Source organism: Colias croceus, chromosome 4 (genome assembly GCF_905220415.1).
Source record: "Colias croceus chromosome 4, ilColCroc2.1".
Classification (NCBI taxonomy): domain Eukaryota; kingdom Metazoa; phylum Arthropoda; class Insecta; order Lepidoptera; family Pieridae; genus Colias; species Colias croceus.
The window spans coordinates 8,200,292-8,227,983 of NC_059540.1; the positions used below are offsets into that span (position 1 = coordinate 8,200,292).

The window sequence follows — 27,692 nt, forward strand, 5'->3', positions numbered from 1 at the left end:
TAACTTTTATTTACAGCAACTTCAAACTCGTTCGTATAATCCCAAGGGACACTACACATATAATAGAAGAGTTAGCTCACTGGGTTATAAGCGAAATGTAGGTTAAACTAACTGCAACTGTGGCTGTAAATTATAAATCTATAACTATGAAAGAATTATTACGATGACTGGATGAACGCAGAGCATAGAGGTTTATACCATCGCATCGTCTAAAATACACATCGTATTCAATATATGCCAATACAACATGTAATTTTATTATCTCTTGATTATATAGATAAACATAAGCCTTACTAGTTCAAATTAAATAATTTCAACTCTGAAATCGTCAAATCGTCCCACAAGATCTGCATTTATGATTAACTAATTACCTTTTCGTTGGTCTCCATCAACTGGCGCGTGGCACTTATCTTGATTCATCTCAATAAGCCCCCGGTGTACCGTAAGCGCCACCAGAGCGAGTTTTATACCCACACTGTCTATTGACGTAATGGTTAACATAAACGTTTTACGAACTTACTATGTACCTCGCGTTTACTTACATTCGGCTCGCTAGGTTTACGATGATAGCTGTACCTCGTATAAAAGTTATATTACACTACCTTTATCCTTGAACTTGAAGAAAAACCTCTTAAACGCGGACACCCAATATTTTAAGCTTTTATCAACACAATAAATGTTTACTCAAATAAAGGCGAGGCCATCAAGATAGGTACGCCATAATTAAAGCGCAAGATAAAACAAACCGCTTAATTAAGTTGTTTAAACAAGACAGTAATGGAAATGACTTGCAAAAAGATTTATATCCCAAATAATTCATGCGAGCGAGAAAACTCGTATAATGCTTTGTCTGCAACCAAGTGCTTCATTTATCTCCCTCTCTGAGGTCCGGAAACAAGCGTAAAAAGTTTCACTCGCCTTGATGTGCTTTCCGCGGTTATCTGTTTGAGTTACGCTTTCATATGAGGAAGGATAATGGGAAATTAAAAACACATATGTTTTGAATAACTCAAATGTGTATTTGTCAAAATTATGGCTTGATATTTTAAACTGAACTCGTTTCGTATTCCTGCAAATTATAAAACTATGTAGTATGTTTCCAATCTAAGAGATGGTGTAGTAAAAGTTATGTAACGTCTTAAAGAAAGGGATTTTTTTATAAGTACGCTGTATTTACGACATAAACGTACCACGCACGTGAGGCTGTTAGCAATAATCAATTGATTTGTTAAATAAAAAGTTACTCGGCTAATTTCATTAAGGATAGCTGACACGACAGCAATCTAGATAGGAGAGCTGTGTAAATGGACAAAATACGTCATTCTAAGCACGTTCACCGCTATTGCTAGTTGCTATGTTGGAATTGTTAGTTGCCCCTCGTGTTGTGGACTTTGTCAGAACTCAGAACCGGGACAAATTGGCGTTTGCTGTTATATAAATATTGAGGCGTAATGATTAGCAGTCACTACAACTTTGCGTGTTATTTTATCGAAGCATATAAGTTAATTCACGTAAATCTGTTATAAATGTGCTTAGGAATACAAGTAAATAGAAGTCAAATATAAAAGATATACAAAGATAAGACGACAGTCCATACCTACTTTTCTTCAAGATCTTAGCGAAAAGCTGCATTGCAAAGTCGATCCGCTTACGTAAGTTGTTATGTATTGACAATCTTTGACCTTTATATAAATCTGACTGGTACTTTATCTGTTGAATTTTCTATTTAAGAGCGTTATATATTATAGTAAATAATTAATAGGTGTGAAGAAAACTTATTAATGTGTGATTCGATAATCACCATAATACGAAATTTCTTGATGTACATTCTAATTACTTCATTACACAAATAATTAACGTTGTAGAAATCAAAATGAAAAATCCTCTTCATTATCCACGAAAATGGAATACCATGCATCAAAACTACAAACGATGCGTCGCGGTCGTTTGACCGCATTAATTTAATGAGTACTGGTTTCTCTCAGGAACAAAAAGGTAGGTCATTTCTGGCCGCGACGTGCAATGCAGCTGAAACAGATAGTATGAATGCACTGAATAATCCATTCTAATTGTTTTCAAGCGCACAGCTGTCAGGCACAGTTTTCAATTCCATACACTTTTTACTCGTTTGTGTTTTCTTCTGGTTTCTTCGGTCTTGTATTTGCACAAAATTGTTAGTGGCGTTATTGTCTTTTACAAGATAAAGGCACGTTCACTTCGACATAATCCATACTATAATATTATAAATGCGAAGGTAACTCTGTCTGTCTGTCTGTTACTCAATCACGCCTAAACTTCTGAACCAATTTTCATGAAAGTTATGGAGATATTTTGATACCTGAAAAAGAACATAGGTTACTTTGTATCCCGGGAAAAAGACGCAATCCCGGAAATCCCACGGGAACGGGAACTATGCGGGCTTTTCTTTGACTGCGCCGGCGAAGTCGCGGACGGAAACTAGTCTTATAAATGATTTTTTGGATAATATTATATTGGTCTATTAGTGAAATAAGTATTTTAGTATGTGATTTTATTTTTAACTATAGTTAGGCCACTGTAACTAGGCTAATGTTTCGTGAAATGTGGAAAAGGAATCTGGTACATTTACTACCATGGCTAAAGGCTAAACACGTAATCATTTTCCGAACGATAAGATATTCATGCCATACATTAGCCCGAATAGAACCGACCGAGCCATAAATATTAAAAGAGTAAATCTTAAAACATAGCACAAAAGGGTAGAAAATAAAACACCAAATATTTGTAAAACGTATTCAAAACTTTAATCAGCGAAGCATTTGTGCAAGTTTTGAAAGCATTTTTAAGCAAAAATTTTACTCACTGCGCATTGAAAATTCATTTAAAACTTACACAAAGTCTTAACCACGAAGCCAAATGCAACTTTATAGTGAAGTATAGAATTTATCACGGGAAAGTTAACCTTCTATTTATTGCTACTTCTTCGGATTACACATTTTTAAACGTATTTGTGTCCGTACGTTTACGAAGTAGTAACACTATCCTACCGTAATAAATTAAATAAGATGTGCTATCCATTTCATTTTCAGGTAAATTTAGGGTAAATATAATTATTGTCACTCTGGGAGCTTCATGAAAATAGCTGATATACGAACAATAAAAATATCACAAGATAATTTGATTTCTTTGTTTCTTCTGATTATGTAGATACCTTTTATTGTAAGGTACAAACAATTCTAAAAGTAAATATTTTTTTCTCTCATAATTTTAAGGTTTTTAATTTAGCACTTTTACATCGTGAATCGTGACCTTTAAAATCCTATAAGTATATATTTGGTGATTGTTCACACATAATATAGACCCTTCACACGCCCACGGCCCGCCCAGCGGTCCGCCGAATAACAAAGATTGATCCTATGAAAGCAATAAATAAATTAACATGTACTTATTTAGGTACTGTCTATTATACACCTCCTCGAGGAAAACTATTAACAAAAACAAACCAAATGCCGGAAAAGCTTTGATTATAAATCATTTATGAATGAACAGAAGTTAGGTAGTAAATTAATGCAAAATAATATATTATCTGATATGTGGAAAACAATTCATGCAATTAGAACTGTATACTCATGTCATTAATAATAGATAATTTTGAAACATATAAATTAAATTATCAAAATTTGAATGAACTGAATGTGGAGATAGGTACCTAAGTAAGTAGGTACCGGTGAAATTTATTTACATACTTAATATTTCTCTAGGAAAACCCAGTGCCGCAATCAAAGTAGGTACAAAAATACAAACTACTAAGAACTAAATAATTGCACAACTACAGAGTGAACTGTGAAACCAATCTTTATTTAAAACGAGCACTTCAAGGGAATTTCATTTGACTATAGCCAACTGACCAACTATTACATATATTTTTAAGCAGACTCAAGATCAGTTCCAGAAGGTATTTTTATTTTCTGATCTTGCTATAAAAAGGTTGCCGTCGGCCAATATCAGCGAGTTATAAAGGCAATATAGGTGGGATGGTGCTGAATTTAAATTTAATAAGTGCGCAGTGCAAATCAAGTCCTCCTATACTTATAATTAATTTCAATGGTACTTACATCGAAATAATAAGATTTTTTACGGATAAACTTACTTAAAGAAAGCGACATATTTTTCCAACGGTACTTTGTTATTATTATGCGAAAAATTACAATTTATAACACATTTCTTCAAAAAGATATTGAAAATAAAACTTATTTTATTCTATAAATAATAAATATGTTACCATTTTCATAGTTATGTAAACATGAGAGAGTTCACTCTACCATTTCTTATTTGAATACGACCATAACATTGTCGTCTATTTTTACAGAATGTTTAATATAAAAACTAAAACTGAAGCATTCGTTTACAATGCTAATCACAAGAAGAGAGTTGTTTAAACTTTAAAGTCACAAGTATGAAGTTCGTAACTAACTTTCCATATTAAAATTTTCTCATTAGGTATACTGAAATTGGACAAAATTATAATTTTTAAACTTGGCCAGAATCGCAAACAAATTAAGTGAACCAACATTCCGTTGCATGTCGACGAAAATTATATTATGAGTTGTAACTTGTAAACAAGCAAAGTCCTTTGTGCCGGTAGCGAAGCGGTGATCTTGTTGAAAACTGAAGTGCGCTCCACCGGTGACCCGAATACAGACGATCTCGGGTTTATCCCGCAGTCAGGTACAAGGATATCCCGTCTATTGTTTATGAATTCAGTAAAACGACAGAACCGTTTATACTTTATTTTAACAAATTTCCCGAGGTCGCCCCGCCGATACAATTTTATTTAACCGTTCCGTGTTGTCTGTCTCGTATTAATAGTATCATCGCAACTTTATTGCCGCTATCAGCCATTGTCAAGGTTACAAGAGTTTCAGCTTTATTACATCGTTATTATTAGACTATATTTTTAGCTTTATATGATAGATAATTTCGCTCTATAGAAATACAACGTAGCAGAAGATAGAACAAAGTAGGACTTCAAGAGAAATAAAATTAATAATATATCCAAAGTTTATAACAAATGCTGAAAGCGTCGAGACAGGACTTGGAGCGGGTCCACTTAACATGATAGGTTTATTATGAAAATCGGTCCGCAAGGGACGGCCGGCCGCCTGTCGAGTCACTCAAAGAATCACTCCAGTATCATAAACAGGAAAACGACAAAATAAACCCAATATTCTTTATAACTCTAATTTCTGTTTGGCAGCTTTGTGAAATGTATTATTAATTTCTCGGAGCGTTCAGATTTGTGGATATAGAAATGCAGTTGATCCACTTAGCGAAATAGCTTTATGAAAAGAATTTGTGTGAGTCGACAATCCGTCAAGTTGTCCGCAGTGGCTGTTTCGTACACCTACGCTTGAATACGAAAGGAAAATGTGAATATTTATGTTATGGAAAATGGTTCGGTTTTATACATTTTTATATGGCTATGTATTTTTTTAATATTGTAAAAACTTGGTTACCTTATAGAAAGAAAGGAATTAAATTTTTGTATTTATTTAATAGTCTTTGATTATTCAAACCGATTGAATATCCGCCTCCTCAATTTAATTTTATAGTTAGCATTGATATTTAAAATAGTGTTTATTTTTATGTTAGTTTCTTTAAATTTAGTATCATTATCATCTTTAATAGTAGTAGTCCATACATAGGAATGTGTTTGTCGGAATCCATTGCTGCTCTATGTTTTTTTTAATCTAGTAAAGACAGTAAAGGTTCCATTTTGCATTCATAGTAATACAATAACTATGTTTCGATATGAACTAAAGACTTCCATATTCCATTAATTTCATTAATTCCATTAATTTTCGGAAATAGCTGTCTTCGTGAATTTTATTGCAATTGGTTAAGTATGTAGTACATATCTCGTGTTTGGCAACTAGCCTGGCTTACTATATCATCCGTGTCCGTGTAAATGCACCCTCTTATCCATGCACGGGTATTATAGCGAACGTTTGAAGAATGTCGTAAACAACAATTAATTTCATATTCATACTTTAATTGATGATAGTTTAATATTATAAAATCATGGATGTATTATTATTGTATGTATATGGATGATGATGGTGTATTATTATTTCTATTTAAATAATTCTTGTGTATCTATACTGTTCAGACTTTAAATATTATCATATTTATTAATATCTACGTATAACACTACTACGTAAATATCTGCTAACGCCTATATGCTATTACCTATATTATATCGTTGCCCACATATCATATCTCAAAAGCTAGGAGTCTTAGAATATGAACCTACTATAATAGCGAGCCTTCTCGCTGTTTCAACAAGGCCTTACTCTTCATCAATAAACAATAAATAACGTTACATTAGTGATTGCATTTACATTGTGAATGCGCAGCCGTATTGCACCTTCTCCGGCCGTTTGACACAGATAATGTTGGTACGTCCATGGCAATAAATGACAATTATTCCCGCGTTACCCCGCTGCAACATAATTACACCTCGTTTGGAGTTTGGTTGGTGATTGGTGCTGTAATTGCCAGCATCGTGGGCTCATTAGCGACGCTCTGCCAGTGATTAAGTTCCAACGACGACCGACCAAGCCGCGGAACGATGGCACCAATCTAAGTAATTCGGTTCATTACTGTGAGTATGAATATGATGTGTATTCATTTATTTACGCTATTGTACGGTGAACGAATTGTGAGGGAAATGGCTCCCTTTTAAAAGACCAATAATTAATTATTGTGTGTAATGTGTTGTCTTATTGTGTTTTAAAATTCCGAGAACACACTTTATTATGTAAAAATCACGGTAACTACTATTATAATGAAAATGTGTACATAAATATAAAATAATTAAGAAAATTTATACCTCAACAATGTATAGGCAAAAAATATAATGCATGAATATTATATTTATAAGTCGACTCTACTACGACTCTACTCTACTTACGTATATTAATATATAACCATTATAATATACATCAATAATAAAATACAGTTATAGGAATTTTGCACTAAATTAATGTTCTATTTTAAACAAACCGCTAACTAACATCACGACTTCATCCGCGTAGTTCCGCCGTCCGCGTCTCCCTCGCTCCCTTGACCCAGTCTGGTTGGGAAACCGACTGGAGCGAGAATATCGCTTTTCGGCTTGCACTAAGCGTTTAAATAGTAAGTGATTTGTCGCAAAATTTTATAAATTAATAGGGACAGGTTTTAATGTTTTTCAGGCCTTTCGTTTATGATATTTGTCTATACATCCCTCCACTATCGAAATTTATATTATGAAGAGAAAAGGGATTGAATTTTGCTTGTTACTATCATGTATCTCAAAAACTGCTCGGCTCATTTTTAAATATTGTTATTTTTGCAAGAAAATCCCGTAGTGTAAAAAGCTCAAAGTCGTAAAAGATAAAATGAAATAACAACTTTAAAAAAAAAATAAGGATAGATTAAATACTTTAAAAAAATCCATACCACAGATTACATCACGACACTATGAAAAATACCTCTATCGAGTTTCAAAGCGTTTATAGAGCACAGGTTGTCTAAAATTCTTTTCAATGTACGTCGACCTACGGGTCAAGTGAAAATGAATATGTGGTTAGCCATGCAAAGATGGATTAGCCCAAATAGTTTTCATACTAAATCAGTCTTGTACAAGAGTAAGACGATATCTTTATACAAGATTTATTTTATTTCATTACAATACAATATTATGACCTACACCAATATAAGCAATTGAACTATGTAGGTCTTGGGTTTTAATTAATTAATATAATAAATAATTAGTCATTTGGTTCCCATAATATAAGTGAGAGCTTAGCATGGGTTCAGATGGTGCCGTGTGTAAAAAATGTCCTGAAATATTTATTTATTTATATTTCTTTATAGTTACGAATACGATATATTATATATAGCGACCAATGAAACTTTTTAATCGATTTATAAACCGATAAATATTTACTAATTTATATAACATGAAATAGTTCAATAACATTTGTGGACATAATAGTGGATTAGAGCCTAATTAATAACAATGAGAACATTAATAGCTTGATACTGATGATGACTAATTAATCGTTTGTAATTACGTTAATAATTAATTGTACGCACATACATTTCATTTCAATCAATTAATAAATAATGAATGTTAAAACTCCAGGTGTTGTTAGGTCAATATAGTAAAAAAAACCTTTTATCGAAAATCACACGCAATTAGAGAGTAATAGCGTTCATTGAACCACGTTTTTTTTAGTTTTGTGTATATACATAATATAATATACACAAAATTAAAAAAATAAGACTAAAACGTAAAAGAAAATGAACTTTTAATGTAATGAATATTCAAAATAAGCACTTACAATAACATACAAAATATTAATGAAACTCTTCCCGCTACACTCGTGTTCATAATTATGAAACCGGGAAGTAATTATCCGAAACCAATTGTTTTCCTCAAGCAGAATGTGAATGAGCGTGTAAAGAATATACCTTTCATAACATTGCTTAATTATTAGGCATGACGAAAGATTTTGAAATCCTCTTCCATAATGTGTATATACGTTTACTATACAAGAAAAACCCTATATTTCGGTAATATACTTAAATTTAACGAAGATAAAAGCCATTTAACAAAAATATTTATCAACTGTGCCAAAACAGCTCGGAGGTGTCATGGCGTAAGCGTGACGTCACTCTTTAGTAAATACGTAATTATTTGTATGCATTGCGAAGAAAATTAAAGAAATATTTATTTAATATGTGTTATAGAAACGAATTTCAAAGTTTATAAGTGGTGTGTAGTATTGCAGTGTGAATCCACATTAAAATAATACTCAAAAATGTGTTAGTAATTATTTTAAGCGAGAAAATAATAAGAATTGATTGTATAAAGTTGGCGCGGAGAACCCCGAAACCACGTATTCGTGAATTCGCAATTATATTTCTGTTCTGAGTCGAAAAAGCATACGTGAAACAATAGAAAATAAATAAAAATGCGTATTCTCAACATATTCATAACAACAAAATACATCAGACGTGAGTTGTTTACTTAAGCGTGACGTCACGCGTGTTTTAGTCAAAATGGCCAACTGCAGAATTTCAATGTTTTATTTTATTGATAATCTCATTAATCTTAGTGTTTTTAAGATTTTTAAGTCACTATATTGAATTTATTTATCATACATTTTCCCTTAAAAACACTAATACGATCATTTATGGATATTGTCGTCATGCCTGCATCTGATAACATTATTTAAGTTGGTTTACTTACCTAAATGTTTTATAGTATTCCTACTTACTTATTAAAAAAATGGTTACATAATAAAATGTCACCTCTTACTTATTTATAATCTAGATTTTTTATTGCACTATTAGAATATTTTTAACCGTAATATATAAAAAAAGTATTTTGTCGATTCCAAAACGCTTTCGTTCGCCAAAAGAAAGCTATTGGTGATATTTTTTTCCAGATTAAAACCAGGTTTTTTTTTTTAATGCATTCCCGTATTTTTATAACTCTTTCCCTTTTCGCGCTCCGAGCCTCTACAAATAAATTTCCCATATTTCAATTTAATAATCAAACACCCTTGCGCTACCTATACGTATTTTCATATTAATAGGTCAATATTGAAACTTTCTCTTTGCGTTCCATCGCAAACACAAACTTTGGTAAAGTATCGATAAGTACAACCGAAGAAACTATTTGCATAAATCAAACAACTGCATTTCAAATATTTGCTCAATGGCTTAGTTACCGTGGTTATCGAAGAAATATAATAGTCCCATGTTTTCATTTATACGCAATTTAGTGGTAAAATATTCTGATAACATCAAATAGTTTCAATTTATTATTTCGTAGTGTATTTTCTAAATATTTCTAATCAATATGATGTTTCTTCATCTAACAAGACCAATAAATATTTACAAGGAACAACACAAATATATTTTATCTAGAAATAAATTTACCATAACTGCCCTAAGGAAATATACTGAAACCCTGACAGCATTTTGAAAAGCTAACGCGTCGACCGAATTCGTTCGACCCCTGGGTCACCGCTTCACTCAGCTAAGTGTGACGATATATCTTTAAAAAATAGGCCCGCTCCAAGGATAGAATACTTAATGGCCCATAAGATTTTAGTTATATATGTTTCTCTACGAAATTACAAGGAAACGAGAACAGGAACCGAGTTGTGATTCAAAAGAAAATTCTGAAAGAAATAAGTTCATTTATGGCTGTGATTTATATTATGATACATGTAAACGCAAAAATCGAGTAAAGAGGCCAAGTTACATGTCGACTAACTAGTAATTACTAATTATAACCTCTATAATTATCATCATGTAATGTAACTTTTATTTACAGCAACTTCAAACTCGTTCGTATAATCCCAAGGGACACTACACATATAATAGAAGAGTTAGCTCACTGGGTTATAAGCGAAATGTAGGTTAAACTAACTGCAACTGTGGCTGTAAATTATAAATCTATAACTATGAAAGAATTATTACGATGACTGGATGAACGCAGAGCATAGAGGTTTATACCATCGCATCGTCTAAAATACACATCGTATTCAATATATGCCAATACAACATGTAATTTTATTATCTCTTGATTATATAGATAAACATAAGCCTTACTAGTTCAAATTAAATAATTTCAACTCTGAAATCGTCAAATCGTCCCACAAGATCTGCATTTATGATTAACTAATTACCTTTTCGTTGGTCTCCATCAACTGGCGCGTGGCACTTATCTTGATTCATCTCAATAAGCCCCCGGTGTACCGTAAGCGCCACCAGAGCGAGTTTTATACCCACACTGTCTATTGACGTAATGGTTAACATAAACGTTTTACGAACTTACTATGTACCTCGCGTTTACTTACATTCGGCTCGCTAGGTTTACGATGATAGCTGTACCTCGTATAAAAGTTATATTACACTACCTTTATCCTTGAACTTGAAGAAAAACCTCTTAAACGCGGACACCCAATATTTTAAGCTTTTATCAACACAATAAATGTTTACTCAAATAAAGGCGAGGCCATCAAGATAGGTACGCCATAATTAAAGCGCAAGATAAAACAAACCGCTTAATTAAGTTGTTTAAACAAGACAGTAATGGAAATGACTTGCAAAAAGATTTATATCCCAAATAATTCATGCGAGCGAGAAAACTCGTATAATGCTTTGTCTGCAACCAAGTGCTTCATTTATCTCCCTCTCTGAGGTCCGGAAACAAGCGTAAAAAGTTTCACTCGCCTTGATGTGCTTTCCGCGGTTATCTGTTTGAGTTACGCTTTCATATGAGGAAGGATAATGGGAAATTAAAAACACATATGTTTTGAATAACTCAAATGTGTATTTGTCAAAATTATGGCTTGATATTTTAAACTGAACTCGTTTCGTATTCCTGCAAATTATAAAACTATGTAGTATGTTTCCAATCTAAGAGATGGTGTAGTAAAAGTTATGTAACGTCTTAAAGAAAGGGATTTTTTTATAAGTACGCTGTATTTACGACATAAACGTACCACGCACGTGAGGCTGTTAGCAATAATCAATTGATTTGTTAAATAAAAAGTTACTCGGCTAATTTCATTAAGGATAGCTGACACGACAGCAATCTAGATAGGAGAGCTGTGTAAATGGACAAAATACGTCATTCTAAGCACGTTCACCGCTATTGCTAGTTGCTATGTTGGAATTGTTAGTTGCCCCTCGTGTTGTGGACTTTGTCAGAACTCAGAACCGGGACAAATTGGCGTTTGCTGTTATATAAATATTGAGGCGTAATGATTAGCAGTCACTACAACTTTGCGTGTTATTTTATCGAAGCATATAAGTTAATTCACGTAAATCTGTTATAAATGTGCTTAGGAATACAAGTAAATAGAAGTCAAATATAAAAGATATACAAAGATAAGACGACAGTCCATACCTACTTTTCTTCAAGATCTTAGCGAAAAGCTGCATTGCAAAGTCGATCCGCTTACGTAAGTTGTTATGTATTGACAATCTTTGACCTTTATATAAATCTGACTGGTACTTTATCTGTTGAATTTTCTATTTAAGAGCGTTATATATTATAGTAAATAATTAATAGGTGTGAAGAAAACTTATTAATGTGTGATTCGATAATCACCATAATACGAAATTTCTTGATGTACATTCTAATTACTTCATTACACAAATAATTAACGTTGTAGAAATCAAAATGAAAAATCCTCTTCATTATCCACGAAAATGGAATACCATGCATCAAAACTACAAACGATGCGTCGCGGTCGTTTGACCGCATTAATTTAATGAGTACTGGTTTCTCTCAGGAACAAAAAGGTAGGTCATTTCTGGCCGCGACGTGCAATGCAGCTGAAACAGATAGTATGAATGCACTGAATAATCCATTCTAATTGTTTTCAAGCGCACAGCTGTCAGGCACAGTTTTCAATTCCATACACTTTTTACTCGTTTGTGTTTTCTTCTGGTTTCTTCGGTCTTGTATTTGCACAAAATTGTTAGTGGCGTTATTGTCTTTTACAAGATAAAGGCACGTTCACTTCGACATAATCCATACTATAATATTATAAATGCGAAGGTAACTCTGTCTGTCTGTCTGTTACTCAATCACGCCTAAACTTCTGAACCAATTTTCATGAAAGTTATGGAGATATTTTGATACCTGAAAAAGAACATAGGTTACTTTGTATCCCGGGAAAAAGACGCAATCCCGGAAATCCCACGGGAACGGGAACTATGCGGGCTTTTCTTTGACTGCGCCGGCGAAGTCGCGGACGGAAACTAGTCTTATAAATGATTTTTTGGATAATATTATATTGGTCTATTAGTGAAATAAGTATTTTAGTATGTGATTTTATTTTTAACTATAGTTAGGCCACTGTAACTAGGCTAATGTTTCGTGAAATGTGGAAAAGGAATCTGGTACATTTACTACCATGGCTAAAGGCTAAACACGTAATCATTTTCCGAACGATAAGATATTCATGCCATACATTAGCCCGAATAGAACCGACCGAGCCATAAATATTAAAAGAGTAAATCTTAAAACATAGCACAAAAGGGTAGAAAATAAAACACCAAATATTTGTAAAACGTATTCAAAACTTTAATCAGCGAAGCATTTGTGCAAGTTTTGAAAGCATTTTTAAGCAAAAATTTTACTCACTGCGCATTGAAAATTCATTTAAAACTTACACAAAGTCTTAACCACGAAGCCAAATGCAACTTTATAGTGAAGTATAGAATTTATCACGGGAAAGTTAACCTTCTATTTATTGCTACTTCTTCGGATTACACATTTTTAAACGTATTTGTGTCCGTACGTTTACGAAGTAGTAACACTATCCTACCGTAATAAATTAAATAAGATGTGCTATCCATTTCATTTTCAGGTAAATTTAGGGTAAATATAATTATTGTCACTCTGGGAGCTTCATGAAAATAGCTGATATACGAACAATAAAAATATCACAAGATAATTTGATTTCTTTGTTTCTTCTGATTATGTAGATACCTTTTATTGTAAGGTACAAACAATTCTAAAAGTAAATATTTTTTTCTCTCATAATTTTAAGGTTTTTAATTTAGCACTTTTACATCGTGAATCGTGACCTTTAAAATCCTATAAGTATATATTTGGTGATTGTTCACACATAATATAGACCCTTCACACGCCCACGGCCCGCCCAGCGGTCCGCCGAATAACAAAGATTGATCCTATGAAAGCAATAAATAAATTAACATGTACTTATTTAGGTACTGTCTATTATACGCAACCTCGAGGAAAACTATTAACAAAAACAAACCAAATGCCGGAAAAGCTTTGATTATAAATCATTTATGAATGAACAGAAGTTAGGTAGTAAATTAATGCAAAATAATATATTATCTGATATGTGGAAAACAATTCATGCAATTAGAACTGTATACTCATGTCATTAATAATAGATAATTTTGAAACATATAAATTAAATTATCAAAATTTGAATGAACTGAATGTGGAGATAGGTACCTAAGTAAGTAGGTACCGGTGAAATTTATTTACATACTTAATATTTCTCTAGGAAAACCCAGTGCCGCAATCAAAGTAGGTACAAAAATACAAACTACTAAGAACTAAATAATTGCACAACTACAGAGTGAACTGTGAAACCAATCTTTATTTAAAACGAGCACTTCAAGGGAATTTCATTTGACTATAGCCAACTGACCAACTATTACATATATTTTTAAGCAGACTCAAGATCAGTTCCAGAAGGTATTTTTATTTTCTGATCTTGCTATAAAAAGGTTGCCGTCGGCCAATATCAGCGAGTTATAAAGGCAATATAGGTGGGATGGTGCTGAATTTAAATTTAATAAGTGCGCAGTGCGCCTTCATACCTACGCGATCAGACAACATTACCTAGTTAATTGGTTATTAAAATGTAACTCCACTCAATGTTTTCGAACCTTATGTTATACGTACCCGATACATTTTTCCTTTTTATTGTGAACAAGTTATATGTAAATTAAGCATATTAAACTTTTATTCATTTTCTAATCAAAAAATATGTTCTGTTCTGAAACAGTGATTTACTTTTACTAGTTCAGGAGCCTACTACTGCCTATGTAGGTAACACGGATTCCCGATTCATATTATAACTGTATCAGGACTTATTATCTCATTTCTCAATAAAGATGTGTTTTAATAATACATTTAAGAAGTACATTTTTAATTTCCTTATTATAATAATATGTAATTAGCGTAAAACGATTAGATATAATACTAGTCCGCTAAGCTAGTCCGATGCATTTATTTAATAAATAACGCCTAAGTAAAATATAGCCGTAGTAGGTATCTTAACGTAAAGTACTATCATTTTAATATAATATGTATAATACATAATAATATAATGTATTTCATTATGTAATAAAAGTGCCTAATATCAAAACAAAAAGAGGATCAGGTACAGTAATCAATAAAACTTGAACTTGTATGAAGCACACTCTTCAGTGAAAACACCAGCAACCTCGCAGGATAAGATAGCTAACATCATAAGTAACAACATTTGTTGTACGACTTTTGATAATTTGTTAGATTTTATTTTCATACAAAAATAAATATCCATTTAATTTTCCGTTTGAAAATTATAAACTCTACGCGCATCCCAAATATTACGTAAACAAGAAGCGAACGAGAGGTAGAAGGTGGCGTCGCGTCGTCCTTTCGATAATGAATAGAACATAGACTTACAAATGTTAGGAGAGTACAATAAAAGCTTAAAAAATCATTTAAAAATAATTTATTGCGTTATGCCAAAAGTCGTAGAACAAATGTTGTTACTTAAGATGTTAGTTAGCTATCTTTTCCCGCGAGGTTGCTGGTGTTTTACAACTAACCCTGTATAGGTAATCGCATTTTTTTATTGATGCAACTGGCAGTTTGTGTGCAGATTTTACTATAAATTTATACACGGTAGGTAGGTACCTAAATTTATTTTATCTAAAATACACAATACAAATTTACGGAGAGGACATTACTCAACACAATTTTTCCCTAATTTTGTAAATTTCTTAACTCAAATTCTCTTGTACTGGACATGGCGACATATTATCGTAGTAGGCCCTAAAACGTATTTTTAAGTAAAATAATAATAACTAATGATTGGTTGGAGAATCATTTTAACCGTTGAATAGATAAATTCTGGTTGGAAGGTTAATTTATTTGCTTTTTAAGTTATGTTTGATAAAGTTTCAATTTTTATTTTACTAATTAATTATTTGACATTGTAACCTAGCAGCACCTAGCCTGTAGCAGTGTATATGGCAATGATCAATAGAAACAACAAAGCATTTTAAGATTGCGACTGAAGAACTTGTATCCATGGTTATGAATAAATTATTAAAAAAAAAACAACAAAGCATAATCTCTATGGATTGACCTGCCAAGTGTCAGTTCTGTTGTCTTCTGTCGACTGTCAAGTGTCAAGTGTCATTGCGAATAAAAAAATATTATGTGTGTAAATTTTGCTGTGCACAATTCTTATAAATGGTAATAATTATTTTAATAAATTAAAAATTAATTACTTTACTGTCTTGATTTAATTCCTATCCTCGCATTGTCAATACATATTTAATTGGCCATATTTAAAAAAAATGGTACGCAGACAGCGTGAACATAGCACCACTGAAGACGAAATTGTTATCGGTAAATGGTTTACTAGACACATGTACATACCATATGTCCCTTTTCTAAAATAAAGTTATAAATTTACTTTCATTGATTGTTTTAGATGCTTCTCCCCTCAAGAAACATAAGCGACACAAGCACAAAAAGAAGAAAAGAAAACCTGACAATGAATATGATAGTGATACCTCAATCGATGTTTCTTACGAGGATATGGAAAAGCCGTTCAAATTGAAAAACAGAAAGGATGTACCGGGAACAGCAGCTGAGCTATTAAAAGCACAAACCATGAAGTCATCTGAATGTCGAAAATCAATACCTGGGTCATCATCAAGCACTCCTCCTAAAGTTACTTCTAAGAAAAAGAAGGCAAAAGGCCGTGATAGTGGAACATCAAGTGAAGAAGAAAGATGGTTAGATGCTATAAAATCAGGGAAATTGGAAGAAGTGAGTGATGAATACACTATTATGAATATATACTATTACACTATAAATTTGTTTGAAGGCGGTCATCTCACTAACTACTGGTCTGATTTGAATAATTCTTTCATCATTAGATAGCCCATTTATCGAGGAAGGCTATACAGGCTTGCATGGCTATATATCTTCATGCTAGGACCATTTCTTAGCAAAAAAATGCAATAAACTAAAATTTCAACCATGAAGGCAGATTTCTTGTCATAGAAAATTCCTAATTCACTGACTGTTTATCATTTTTAGGTAGATGAAGAATTGAAGAAAATAAAACCAAAAGATCCCAAGATGATGACTGCCAGGCAGAGAGCAATGTATGAACGAGGCAATGATAAGGAAACAAGTCCAGGTGGTGAAGTCTTACTAGCCCTGCCATCTGGGTACAAAGAGAAAGTCATGACAGCGGAAGCACTTCAAAAAGCTGCCCTCAAATCACAAAAAAGGAAACAGTTAGCTGATGAAAAGCGAGAAAAAGACAAAAAGAAAACAATGGACAGACTACTAAAGAAACAAGAATCTAAAAATCTGAAGAATGCTCAAAGGGGGAAACCAGTACGAAAACTGGAGCCAATGATTGTTTATAAAAATAGCGTAAATGAGATTTCATTGTCACTTCCTCTAGGTGTTCCATATCCAATACAAAGCCAACCACCTATTGAAGCTTCAATTCCCATTAAATGTGGTGTGGAGGGATGCAGCAATAATAAAAAATATAATTGTTCTAAAACAGGCGTACCACTGTGTAGTCTAGAATGTTATAAAAAGAATTTAGCTGTGAATGTGACATGAATATAATTGTACCTACCTAAAAATTGTTTAATTTACTGTAACATTTTATGAAAATTAACATTGTACTTAACATGGCTCATTTGAAGTATCTAACTAAACATGTTAAAAACAAAGAATTACTTTAACTTTTTGCACTGAACTTTAATTGTATGTTCTTACATGCAAGTGAATTATGTGTGGTGAGAGTCAAACATATGAGCAGCAATTACATAGCTAGACCTCTTGGTTGGAAGGCTTTCTTAGGATCCCAGCACACATATGGGATCGGAAAGGGATCGTAACCGTATCGCCTCAAGCCGTTCAGAATGGTTTGTATTAAACTCCCTACTGCAACGCACACTAATCGGAATAGTAACGTGATCGCCGCCCCTCGGAACAGGCTCCGAACTTGCAATTCCAGCACTAACGGCTCATCGTCCCCGCGCTTACGTGTCTCCGTCCCCGCGCTTACGTCTCTCCATCCCCGCACTTACGTCTCTGCCTGCTACGACTTGCCGTACTTGCCGTTTTTAGGCGTAACGCCGGTGTCGCAGCTGTAGCCGAGTTACAGGCGCTGCTGATACGCTTTCGTCACGTGCATTCGGTAGGTTGACGCCTGGTTGACAGCGAGGCGAAAGGCGTTACGGTTACGATCCCTTTCCGATCCCATATGTGTGCTGAGACCTTTATCATTCTCTACCTGGAATAAATTGTTCTATTTTTCACATCAACGTAAAGGAGATCAATTTAAAAAAATCAAGGAAATAACAAAATAAGTGACATCAAAAGTGAGCATATATTTCATAAGATAATTTAAAACATTAGTGTTTCCACGAATTCAAAAATAAGTGATTAAATATACATTATTATGTATTGTATTATGAATAATCATAATAGTCCAAAGTTCCAGCAATTTATTAATTAATTACACATATAACCAACTGAAATCTTATACATTCATGATCTGGTTGATTAAGAACTACAAATTCTCATAAAGAAATCATTTACATATTATAACACAAAATGGCAGTAAATTAAGTGATATTCCAGTACAAGTCTGATGGTATATATTGTATGAATATCAAATATTTCCTATTTTAATCATTATTTTGAATGACAAGTCTGGTAATTTATATGCCCACTTGGTTACAAATACTAGACAATCCTTAAGAACTTGGTGCCTGAGCATTTTTATAAATTAAAAACATCAATGCATATTATTACGAAACATCAATTTGGCAATTTCCTTGAGCCTCATATGTGATAATAACATTTATGGGATAGTTGTGCCGTTATAAGTAAAATTAAATTACTTATACACTTGTATTTACAAGATATCCTGAAATTATCATGGAATATCTATAGTTCTGAGTACATTTATAAACCTATAAACATATATTAATTCTCACATATAATTTATTTGACTATACGCCATGTATGATGTTTTAAAGACATCCAATTAAATAGTTTACAAAGTACACATCCATTTATTTAATAGAACAAAGCAACCTTTTATAACCTAGATTATATTTTACATAAATTTAAATATTTTTAGATAAGTATATGTTTAATAAGCTAAAAAAGACATTTATTTCTCACATTAACAATTTCACAATATTGGGAACATCAATTGAATACTGTTATATTTTTATAGCCTTATAGATTATAATTTATCATAAAGGACACTCAACACTACAACAGCTAGAATCGTCATTAGAAACATACAAATTTGATTTATCAAATACTGTTCACATAGGAAAAGTTGCAATTGTATGATTTCAAAAACATATTTATTTTAGATATGTACATCAACATTCAGACCTTATACACCAACTACAATATACACTATTCACATTGGATATAAGGATGCTAAAGTAGTTCATGGAAATTTCACCAAAGTTTTCAACTATAAATGCTCATTTTTTCATTCCACTGCAGTCATCAAGGTGCTACAGGAAGTACAGACTTGAAAAAGCCTACAATGGCCAAATTTAGATACCGAAGCATGGTATCCATGATGTCAGGAAGCAACCAGCCAGGTATCAGACATTTGTCCTTTTGGAGCTCCTCAGGCGAGCCAAACCATTCTGTAACTGCTAAGATTGGTTATTCTGCTTATTTGACCTGAGTCGTGCGAGTCCTGAGCGTTCTTCTTCCTCGTCACTTGTGCAAGATAGGCCACCAACAGCGCCACGAGATGACGTAGCTTGTATCAAATCTTGATCTGGACCATTTCTGCTCTCATATAACAATATTCCAAGAGTCTCTTCGTATATTCTGGCTTCAGGAAATTCCACTTTTGTGTGTTTTTTATCTGTTGCATAGACTATAGAAGTGCAACAGACCTCTGCACATTTTTTACCGTGTCCAAAAAATGACCAGCAACATATTTCATTAGAGCCAATGACATCTTTGATAAACAGAACTCTTCCACTGAATCTGAGAGACAACTTATCAAACAGCTCTATATTTTTCAATAGATTGTCATCTGAAGTGCTGGTGTATGAATACTTGTTGTTGTGTCTATTTATGAGCAGCTTAACAACAGGCTGAAATATAAAATAATAAATTAATTGTTATCATCAAATCTATGTTGTAATTTTTCTGCTGAAATGCTTCAATTATGATTATTATTTAATTTTAAGGTTGAAACTATGTATTGTGATTTGTTATCCATACCATAATACAGAAAATAACATGTTTACCTTTGAAGTTGACATTATAAGCAATTGTTCTTCTTTTTGAGATGTAATTAGGGGAACTCTGCAGATAGGTTCGGCCTCTCTTTCTTTTTTAGCCAATGCCTGTTGGCAGGAATCAGTTAATTCTTCAATTAGAAAGTACTTTGCTTCAGCAAGCAACTCCATTATTTCACGATAGCTGTCTGGCAATGCAACTGTGCCATCTCTCAAATAATTCAGAATTGTGCCAAAATGTTTGCCACACCGATCAATCAATATCCATCCTTAAATTTAATAAATGTAAAATCAAACTCAAATATATTTTATCAGTAAAAAAAACATCCTGTAGTTAACGTAAAATTAGATATACCTTCAGAGTCTGTTAAGACTTCCATTCTACCGCTGAACATCGTCCTTAGCATATTATCACTTTTAGTTAATGTTCCAATAGTGGTGTAGAATAAAGTTCCTCCCACGTTTAATTTAACATATTGGGATGGGCTCCCCTTTATCAATGTTTTGTGGTCGCCCGACATTTTAGAAACTTATCTTGCGGTCGGTTGATCACGGAGAAATTCCAGATTTAACGAATGCAATTCTTTGTTGAGTTTAATCAGGTTAAACTCTAGTAATTAATTGATATTTCTTACATTTATAGGCATTTTTTTCACTAGATATAATTCAAAACGTATTGATTTTTATTCGCACTACTGACAGTTAAATATATTTTGACAGTGACAAGTTTTCGTAAAAAAAAATATCAAAGGCACAGAGTAAATAATGCCATCTTATTATATTTCCACAGATATATTTCATACACGTCCTTAGATTCCACGTCCCACAGCTACAGAGATCTATTCTTTTTTCTACATTAATTTCTCTATTGTCTACGAAGGGGATGTTAGTATTTTTTAAATTTCTTTGTATTTTAGACGACATTATTACCACTGTAGACTGTGCAGTGTGCACCATGGTGCAAAAACCGGTCCGTATGAGAGCGTATTTCATTCAAACTTGTATTTTTCTAACTAGGTGACCATGGCTCTACAAAATAAAGGACAAATTTCTTGAAAGCAAGCAGGTAAGGCCGGGTCCGGCCGGGACCATCAGTGCGTACCGTCGGTCCTGACGATACGCATCAACCACAGCATCAACAATGTGTATGACTATGACACTATGACCAAACCTAATACGCATGACAATACGCGTGCATACCTATGGTCGGTCTAGATATGAACGGTTTTATGAATTTCCATACATAATATGACAAGCGCGACTGACGTACGCACTGATGGTCGGTCAAGCTCTGCAACCAGCCTAAATGTCGAGTACATAATATTATATTGACGATACGCTACCTAATTTAATGTATGTAAAAATAAAGTAAAACATAGTGCACGTGTATTGTATCGTAAAAGTATAAACAAAAACACTGTAAATTATAATTTTCATTCATAACTAAATAATAAAAAATTTATCGTAGCCTTCATCCATCAAAAGAGTTGTCAAAACCTTAGACAAGGACCATTTCTGTTTGGGAGACCTCTCGCTCGGACCGTTCTTAGGGTTCCGTACCTACCGAAACGGTAAAACGGAACCCTATTACTGAGACTTCGTTGTCTGTCTGTATCCAGGCTGTATCTCATAAACCGTGATAACTAAATAGCTGAAATTTTCACAAATGATATATTTCCGTTGCTAGTCATTATACTTATTATTTGACATATTTTTTTATTTATGTAGGTAAGTGAATCCGTTGCGTTGCAAAAGTTTATTGCATTAGTTACGATAATATTTTTTTCGGCAATTAATGAGGAAGACATCATGGGGAAATGTTGTAAATTTCTACTAAGATATCCATTTATTGGCAAAAAACAATCTATTACTTACCTATAAAAAAAACTCACATTCACTCAACTTGTTCGTATTACCATGTATTACCTTCTAGCAACAATACAATAAAAATGATCTCACGAGGAAAATGATTGTAATTTTTTCATAAATACATATCACCGGAAAAAATACAATATACAGTTCAGTTCTTTAACTAAAATTGAAATTATAATTCAAATCTCAACATTATAACAACAACAATACCTAATAAATAATAATAATTTATCTTGAGCGCAAATAACATAACTGATCAGCACAACATGCATAATTGAATAATGCGCTATTATGAGACCAAATAGACTGTCGATAAGATTAAATAACAACAAAATAATATAACAATAGTAGTAAGAAAGATAACACAAACAACAATTCGTCATGGCAAACTTAAATTTGCCTCGACATAACTAAGGTACATATGTAGGTATACAATTTTTCAGAGAAGTATTATCATCAAGTAAGATTCTCTGGTGCTGGTTGCTTTGATTCAGATACCTTCGAATATTTGCTTTTATTACTACCAAGTAAGTTTGCATCTTCTATTGTTTCTGGTAACTTTGTGTTCATCGTTTCTGGTAAAAATATTGACGTGAAAACACATAAGAAACAGGTACTCCCTAGTATTATTCCAGGTAATCTTGAATCAACTCTTCGTCCCTGAAATTTTTATTTTTAGTATGAATATTGTGCATAAAAACTGGTTTGTCTTGCAAACATTTGAACATTTTATTAGCCAAGCAACTCTTACCAAGTACAAAATATAAGGCGCAATAGCAGCTGCTGCACTAGAAACAACATTTCCCAAAGACAATCCTGAACTTCTCAAACTGGTAGGATATATTTCTAAATTTAGTAAATTTATAGCAAAAAATGCTATAGCTATAGTTAATCGTCCAATACCAATTAAAACACTGTGTATCCACGATGCTCGTATCCACTGCATATTTGCTGAAATTTTAGATTTATTTTGTTACCTATACATATTGTATTACAGTTAACAAAAGTTATTTTGTTTGAAAATAAAATTCTACATACTTAGTTCCCGAAGAGAAATCATTGTCCAAATTGTTGCTATCACAAAGAAAGACATAGTAACCGACCGTCGTCTGCCGAGATGGTCGCATAACCATGCCCCCAAAAAATTCGCCGGTATCTCGGCAATCGATTGTAAAGAGAACTGAATAAATGGATTTAAGCCAGACTTTTCTCCCGCGCTTAACACTAGGACAGAATAACTTATGGAAATAAATACCCTGAAATGTGAAAAAAAAAATTAAAATCATCTGCAAAATCGTCATTAGATATACAGGCACCTACCGAGTCTCAAACGAACGTGCGTGATATAAACTTGATATAAATAATACCATTAATACCTACTAAGTGCATGAACAACTCATAAAGCATATTTTTTATCAATGTTTACCTACTTATATTATTTAGTTAAGCACTATTTTGAGACTACTGTCACTTTCGACTAGGTACACTATGGGTACTCGCTTTAAAAAATTATTCGGAGGGTTTTTTTTACCAATCTCACCATAATATTAGTAGCAAAATTGTGTTAAGGGCTAATCTTTTTCCTGAAAATAATGCGAGTGGCCCAAATCCACTATTGCTATCCTCAATTTCTATTGCCATAAGCTCTTTCTCAGTATCCACCTCCAAGTCGCGGTTATTATCTTTTGCTATCTTCTTCAAACATTTGATGCATTGTTTTGATTTTCCCGTAACACACAACCATCGCGGGGATTCTGGTATTTTCCTATAACATTACAATAACATAGTTTAATAATAACAATAACTCATAAACAACTTTAAGTAAACATTTCATGACTAAAAACAATTTACGTACCAAGAAAATATAATCCATGGAATTAAAGGAGCTGTTGTAATGATAACAAATAATTTCCAATCTCTAAGCCACCAATAGAATAAGGACATAGTTGCAAGTCCTATACTAAATGCTGTATAACGCATTGATGTTGTGGTAGTTCTCCGAGCCGAAGAAGATATTTCCATAGATATAACAGATACTGTCTGAGGAACGGACCATGAAGGGGAAGAGGCAATAATGCAACCAGTTGCAAATATAAAGAATGATGATCCAGCCATTAGTGATATAAGGCGACCCAAAACGACGAGTAACATAGAAATCATGTAGGTAGGACGGCGACCAAATCTAAAACAGAAATAAATACTGATTAGGTAATGATTATAATAATAATAACTACAATCTACATTTTTTTAATATATCAAGATGAGCGAACAAAACCTGACAAACGTTGTTCAGAAAACCCTTGACTGAGGGGTATGAAAATTAAAAATGATTTTCTACGTATTCTCAGACCTACCAGTACCTAAGTACCTAGACAAGAAATAATCATAGAGTTGGTCGCGGAGAAATTTAGCCACTTTGATCAATCAAGTTACTTTGATCAATCAAGTTTTTTTCAGAATTTCATCTAATCCGTTAAGTGTATCACACGTCCAGACAGACTAAAGAGTTTATTTTTGGTTGGTTGGAAGCGCTAATCTCAGGAACTAGGTCCGTTTTGAAAAATTTATATAACTACCTAATCAATTTATCGAGGAAGGCTATAGGTACATAATTTATACGTTAAGTTCAATACTTCTTTCAATGGGATCGGAGCTATGCTGGTAAAAAGACAGGGGGCAGCTAGTTTTTTAATAAAATGAAATTAATAATAAGTTCTATACTTACACATCGCCAATCCAGCCGAATACAACTGAACCAAATGCTTCGCCAATTTTACTAAAAGCGAACAGGTTCGCAATATTTATCTCTTTATCGCAAACCCAATTTTTTTCTGAAGCAATTGTGCTTTCGTACCAAGTCTGATCATACGTGTATGAATCGCATTCTGTAATTTTGAATTAGATAGAAATATAAGAGTAGGTATGTAAGATTTATTATTCCTCATAGGTAATAAAAATATCTTAAAAAATTGTTACAATCATCTGTATAAAAAAATAAAAAAAGACTTGTGGCACTCTGGGACTGCCGCGGTAAAAATATTGCATAGCATGCCTTCAGCCTTCAAGCCTTAGCTTCAAGCCACCAAGGCCCGCGATAGAAAAGAAACAAGCAATAAGTTTTTCCGTTAAGCATCAACATAATCCAATAATCGGTATCTGCTATACAATAATATATTATATAGTTATGAAACTATTATATCCATAGCACATATTATTATAGCAATATCTCGAGATTAGGTACAGATGATACAGTTAGGATCGTTATTGGTATCGATAACTATCTAGTATAATTCTTGTAAATCGTCTTTCATGTTTAAATGAGTATGAATAGAATACTTTTACAAGTGAGGTTATTGCACTTCACATTCAAATAAAATTACTGAAATCTATTATATGTCCGGATTGGTTAGTAATTTCGGAATCAGATCGCCCCCAGCGGACAGCTATGATATAAGTACATATTATAATATGGCGGATTAATCCAAAACAGTTAAGAATTTCGAGGAATATTATTTATAACATTTATGTAAGTATGTATAGAAGGAAATTAACAAGGGTCCTTAACCCTTATTCAAACGCGAGCCTGTGGAGGAGTTAACAAAAAAGTAAGATACGTTCCTAGGTAATTTTGGGTCGTAGATTTCAAAAATACACACAAAAGAGGGGTTAGTGGCGGGGAAGTAACCTTTTTTTGGTGGGAAGTATATATCCCGTCATCTGTTCTCTCTTGTAAAAAGGTTGGAAAAGTGGGAACTATAGCTCCCAGTGTCCAGTATGAAATCAATATTTTCAAATACTAGCTAGTTGCCCTGACTCTACTTGTGAATTAAATTTTATCGTAAAAAATTATATAGATCATATTTTTTTATAAAGCAGGTGAAAGTACGCATCAATGCAAGTTTCTTTTACTAAGGGAAGAATTCGGGAATTGAAAAATGAATGACTTCAACATAAACAAGGCATTTTTCTAAAACAAAATAAAAGAAATAGGTAAATACTAATGTATTGAGTTAAGATGTCTAATTATCTGATCAGGAAATAATGAATAATAATAAATAAGTTGCTTATACCTACTAAAAATGATTTTTTAGATACACGGATTTTATATATAGAATTTCCGAATGTCGTGTGCAGTGAAGAACACTGGGATGATATCTTCCCACTTATAGACTTAATTTCAATCGACTCTACCAAGGTATAAACGAAAGATTCTGGGCATATTTTTACGTTTCACGCAACCGTAATATAGTCTAGTTTACATAGCTAAAACTCAAATCTACTTATCTAATTTTTTTTCAGCTCTACACAAAAAACTAAAAAATAACGGTCGTTTTCGGCGGCAAAATCACGTCCCCTGACTTTGACGTGTTATTACCATGACATGTAATAATTCTCTGAAAAGTGTTTCCATGAAAAACAGTTCTCTGAAATGTTAAGATTGCGTAGATAAATATTTCACTGCATTAAGTTTAAGCATATAAAATTAAAACACGATTTACTTCAATCTGAGACGTGGGAAGTATAGCTCCCAGCGTTTTAATAAGGGTTAAAAAATAAAAATACTTACTATGCGAACAGAAATATAATATTGCGGTCACAGCTACTGGGCCATGACTCGTGATAATAATTATTCGGGTGTAATCAATATCAAAATATTCAGCAGTGTATTTTCGAATTTCCGTAAATAATAATTTAAAAAATCATATTTTAGCTTAACGACATAATTAATTAACGAGCACTTACCCGTTGTTTCATTGTTAACATCTGGATGTTTATAAATGGTGCAGCTTTCAAATTTAACATCACCGTTGGCATCGGTATGCCTAAAATTTTATTTCAATGTTACAATTAATAGAAATTTAATTTTGAAAAAAAATGTGTGCGTGTACTAGTGTACACACGTAAGAAGTAAAACTTCTTTATGACCTTATTTTTAAAAAAAACAATTTACTATAAGCAACTTTACAGAAATACGTCGAATCACGCGTGGTACGGATAAGAAAAAGATAGCGCGTAACGGAAAAATGTCACGCGTAACGAAAAAATGTTACTTACATTAAATTTTTTTCCAACCCCGATAAAGAAGTTTCACTTCAAAAAAACGTTATAAGTAAGTGTGAACAAATACTTACACTGGGATATGTTTAAGCTTCCACGTATAATCACTTATGTTTATATCAGTTTTGTCAGGTAGTTTGCACGTGTATGGAGTAAATGCTAAGGCTAAAATAATATTCATATAAGCCATACTCCATAAAAACACCACCAGCACATTGTATTTTACATCGAAACATTTTTGAAATTTTCCCTCGTTGCCTACTTCGGAGAGAGCTTGTTCGTATGCGATGCCCATTTAATTAGGTAAGTGAAAATAAATAAAAAACACCAACTTTATTATTCATACAATTATTGTACGCCTAACTAACTACAACAATGAAACTCATCACAAAGTGCTCGACAGAAAATCATTTATATCTCTTATGAATGACATGATAACATTATTTACTTTTTATTGTTTGGTTTATTTAAGACATACATAATATTATAGTGATTAGTTAAGATCATAATTATAACAATGTGTTATTTAATATTAGATGAAAAAGTGTATAAAGATTATTTACTTAGAACAAAATAAAACATTTAAAACAAATACTCTCTACTGTTTTAAATTTTAATCA

The 27,692-nt window shown here is 32.7% G+C and overlaps 3 protein-coding genes across 5 annotated transcripts; 1 reads left to right on the forward strand and 2 right to left on the reverse strand.

Moving 5' to 3' along the window:
* Positions 1-15,974: 15,974 nt before the first annotated feature.
* On the forward strand, positions 15,975-17,490 carry LOC123690920 (INO80 complex subunit B). 2 transcript variants are annotated; one of them, XM_045635070.1, is made up of 3 exons: positions 15,975-16,069; positions 16,311-16,651; positions 16,925-17,490. In XM_045635070.1, the coding sequence occupies exons 2-3, from the start codon at positions 16,418-16,420 to the stop codon at positions 17,465-17,467; spliced, it is 777 nt and encodes a 258-aa protein (XP_045491026.1). In that variant the 5' UTR covers positions 15,975-16,069; positions 16,311-16,417; the 3' UTR covers positions 17,468-17,490. The 2 variants fall into 2 exon arrangements, with proteins under 2 accessions (XP_045491026.1, XP_045491025.1); XM_045635069.1 differs by lacking the exon at positions 15,975-16,069 and adding an exon at positions 16,076-16,225.
* Positions 17,491-18,219: 729 nt separating this feature from the next.
* LOC123690921 (BTB/POZ domain-containing adapter for CUL3-mediated RhoA degradation protein 3) lies at positions 18,220-21,334 on the reverse strand. Its single transcript, XM_045635071.1, has 3 exons — positions 20,498-21,334; positions 20,152-20,411; positions 18,220-19,995 (listed from the first exon to the last, which is right to left on the reverse strand). The coding sequence occupies exons 1-3, from the start codon at positions 20,661-20,663 to the stop codon at positions 19,543-19,545; spliced, it is 879 nt and encodes a 292-aa protein (XP_045491027.1). The 5' UTR covers positions 20,664-21,334; the 3' UTR covers positions 18,220-19,542.
* Positions 21,335-21,511: 177 nt separating this feature from the next.
* Positions 21,512-27,470, reverse strand: LOC123690918 (organic cation transporter protein). 2 transcript variants are annotated; one of them, XR_006751346.1, is made up of 9 exons: positions 27,147-27,470; positions 26,758-26,837; positions 24,740-24,899; positions 23,870-24,196; positions 23,555-23,779; positions 23,053-23,270; positions 22,766-22,965; positions 22,018-22,674; positions 21,512-21,793 (listed from the first exon to the last, which is right to left on the reverse strand). XR_006751346.1 is itself a non-coding variant. In XM_045635066.1 (8 exons), the coding sequence occupies exons 1-8, from the start codon at positions 27,365-27,367 to the stop codon at positions 22,471-22,473; spliced, it is 1,635 nt and encodes a 544-aa protein (XP_045491022.1). In that variant the 5' UTR covers positions 27,368-27,470; the 3' UTR covers positions 21,512-22,470. The 2 variants fall into 2 exon arrangements, 1 of the variants encoding a protein (XP_045491022.1); XM_045635066.1 differs by having other exon boundaries at positions 21,512-22,674.
* Between the last annotated feature and the right edge of the window lie 222 nt (positions 27,471-27,692).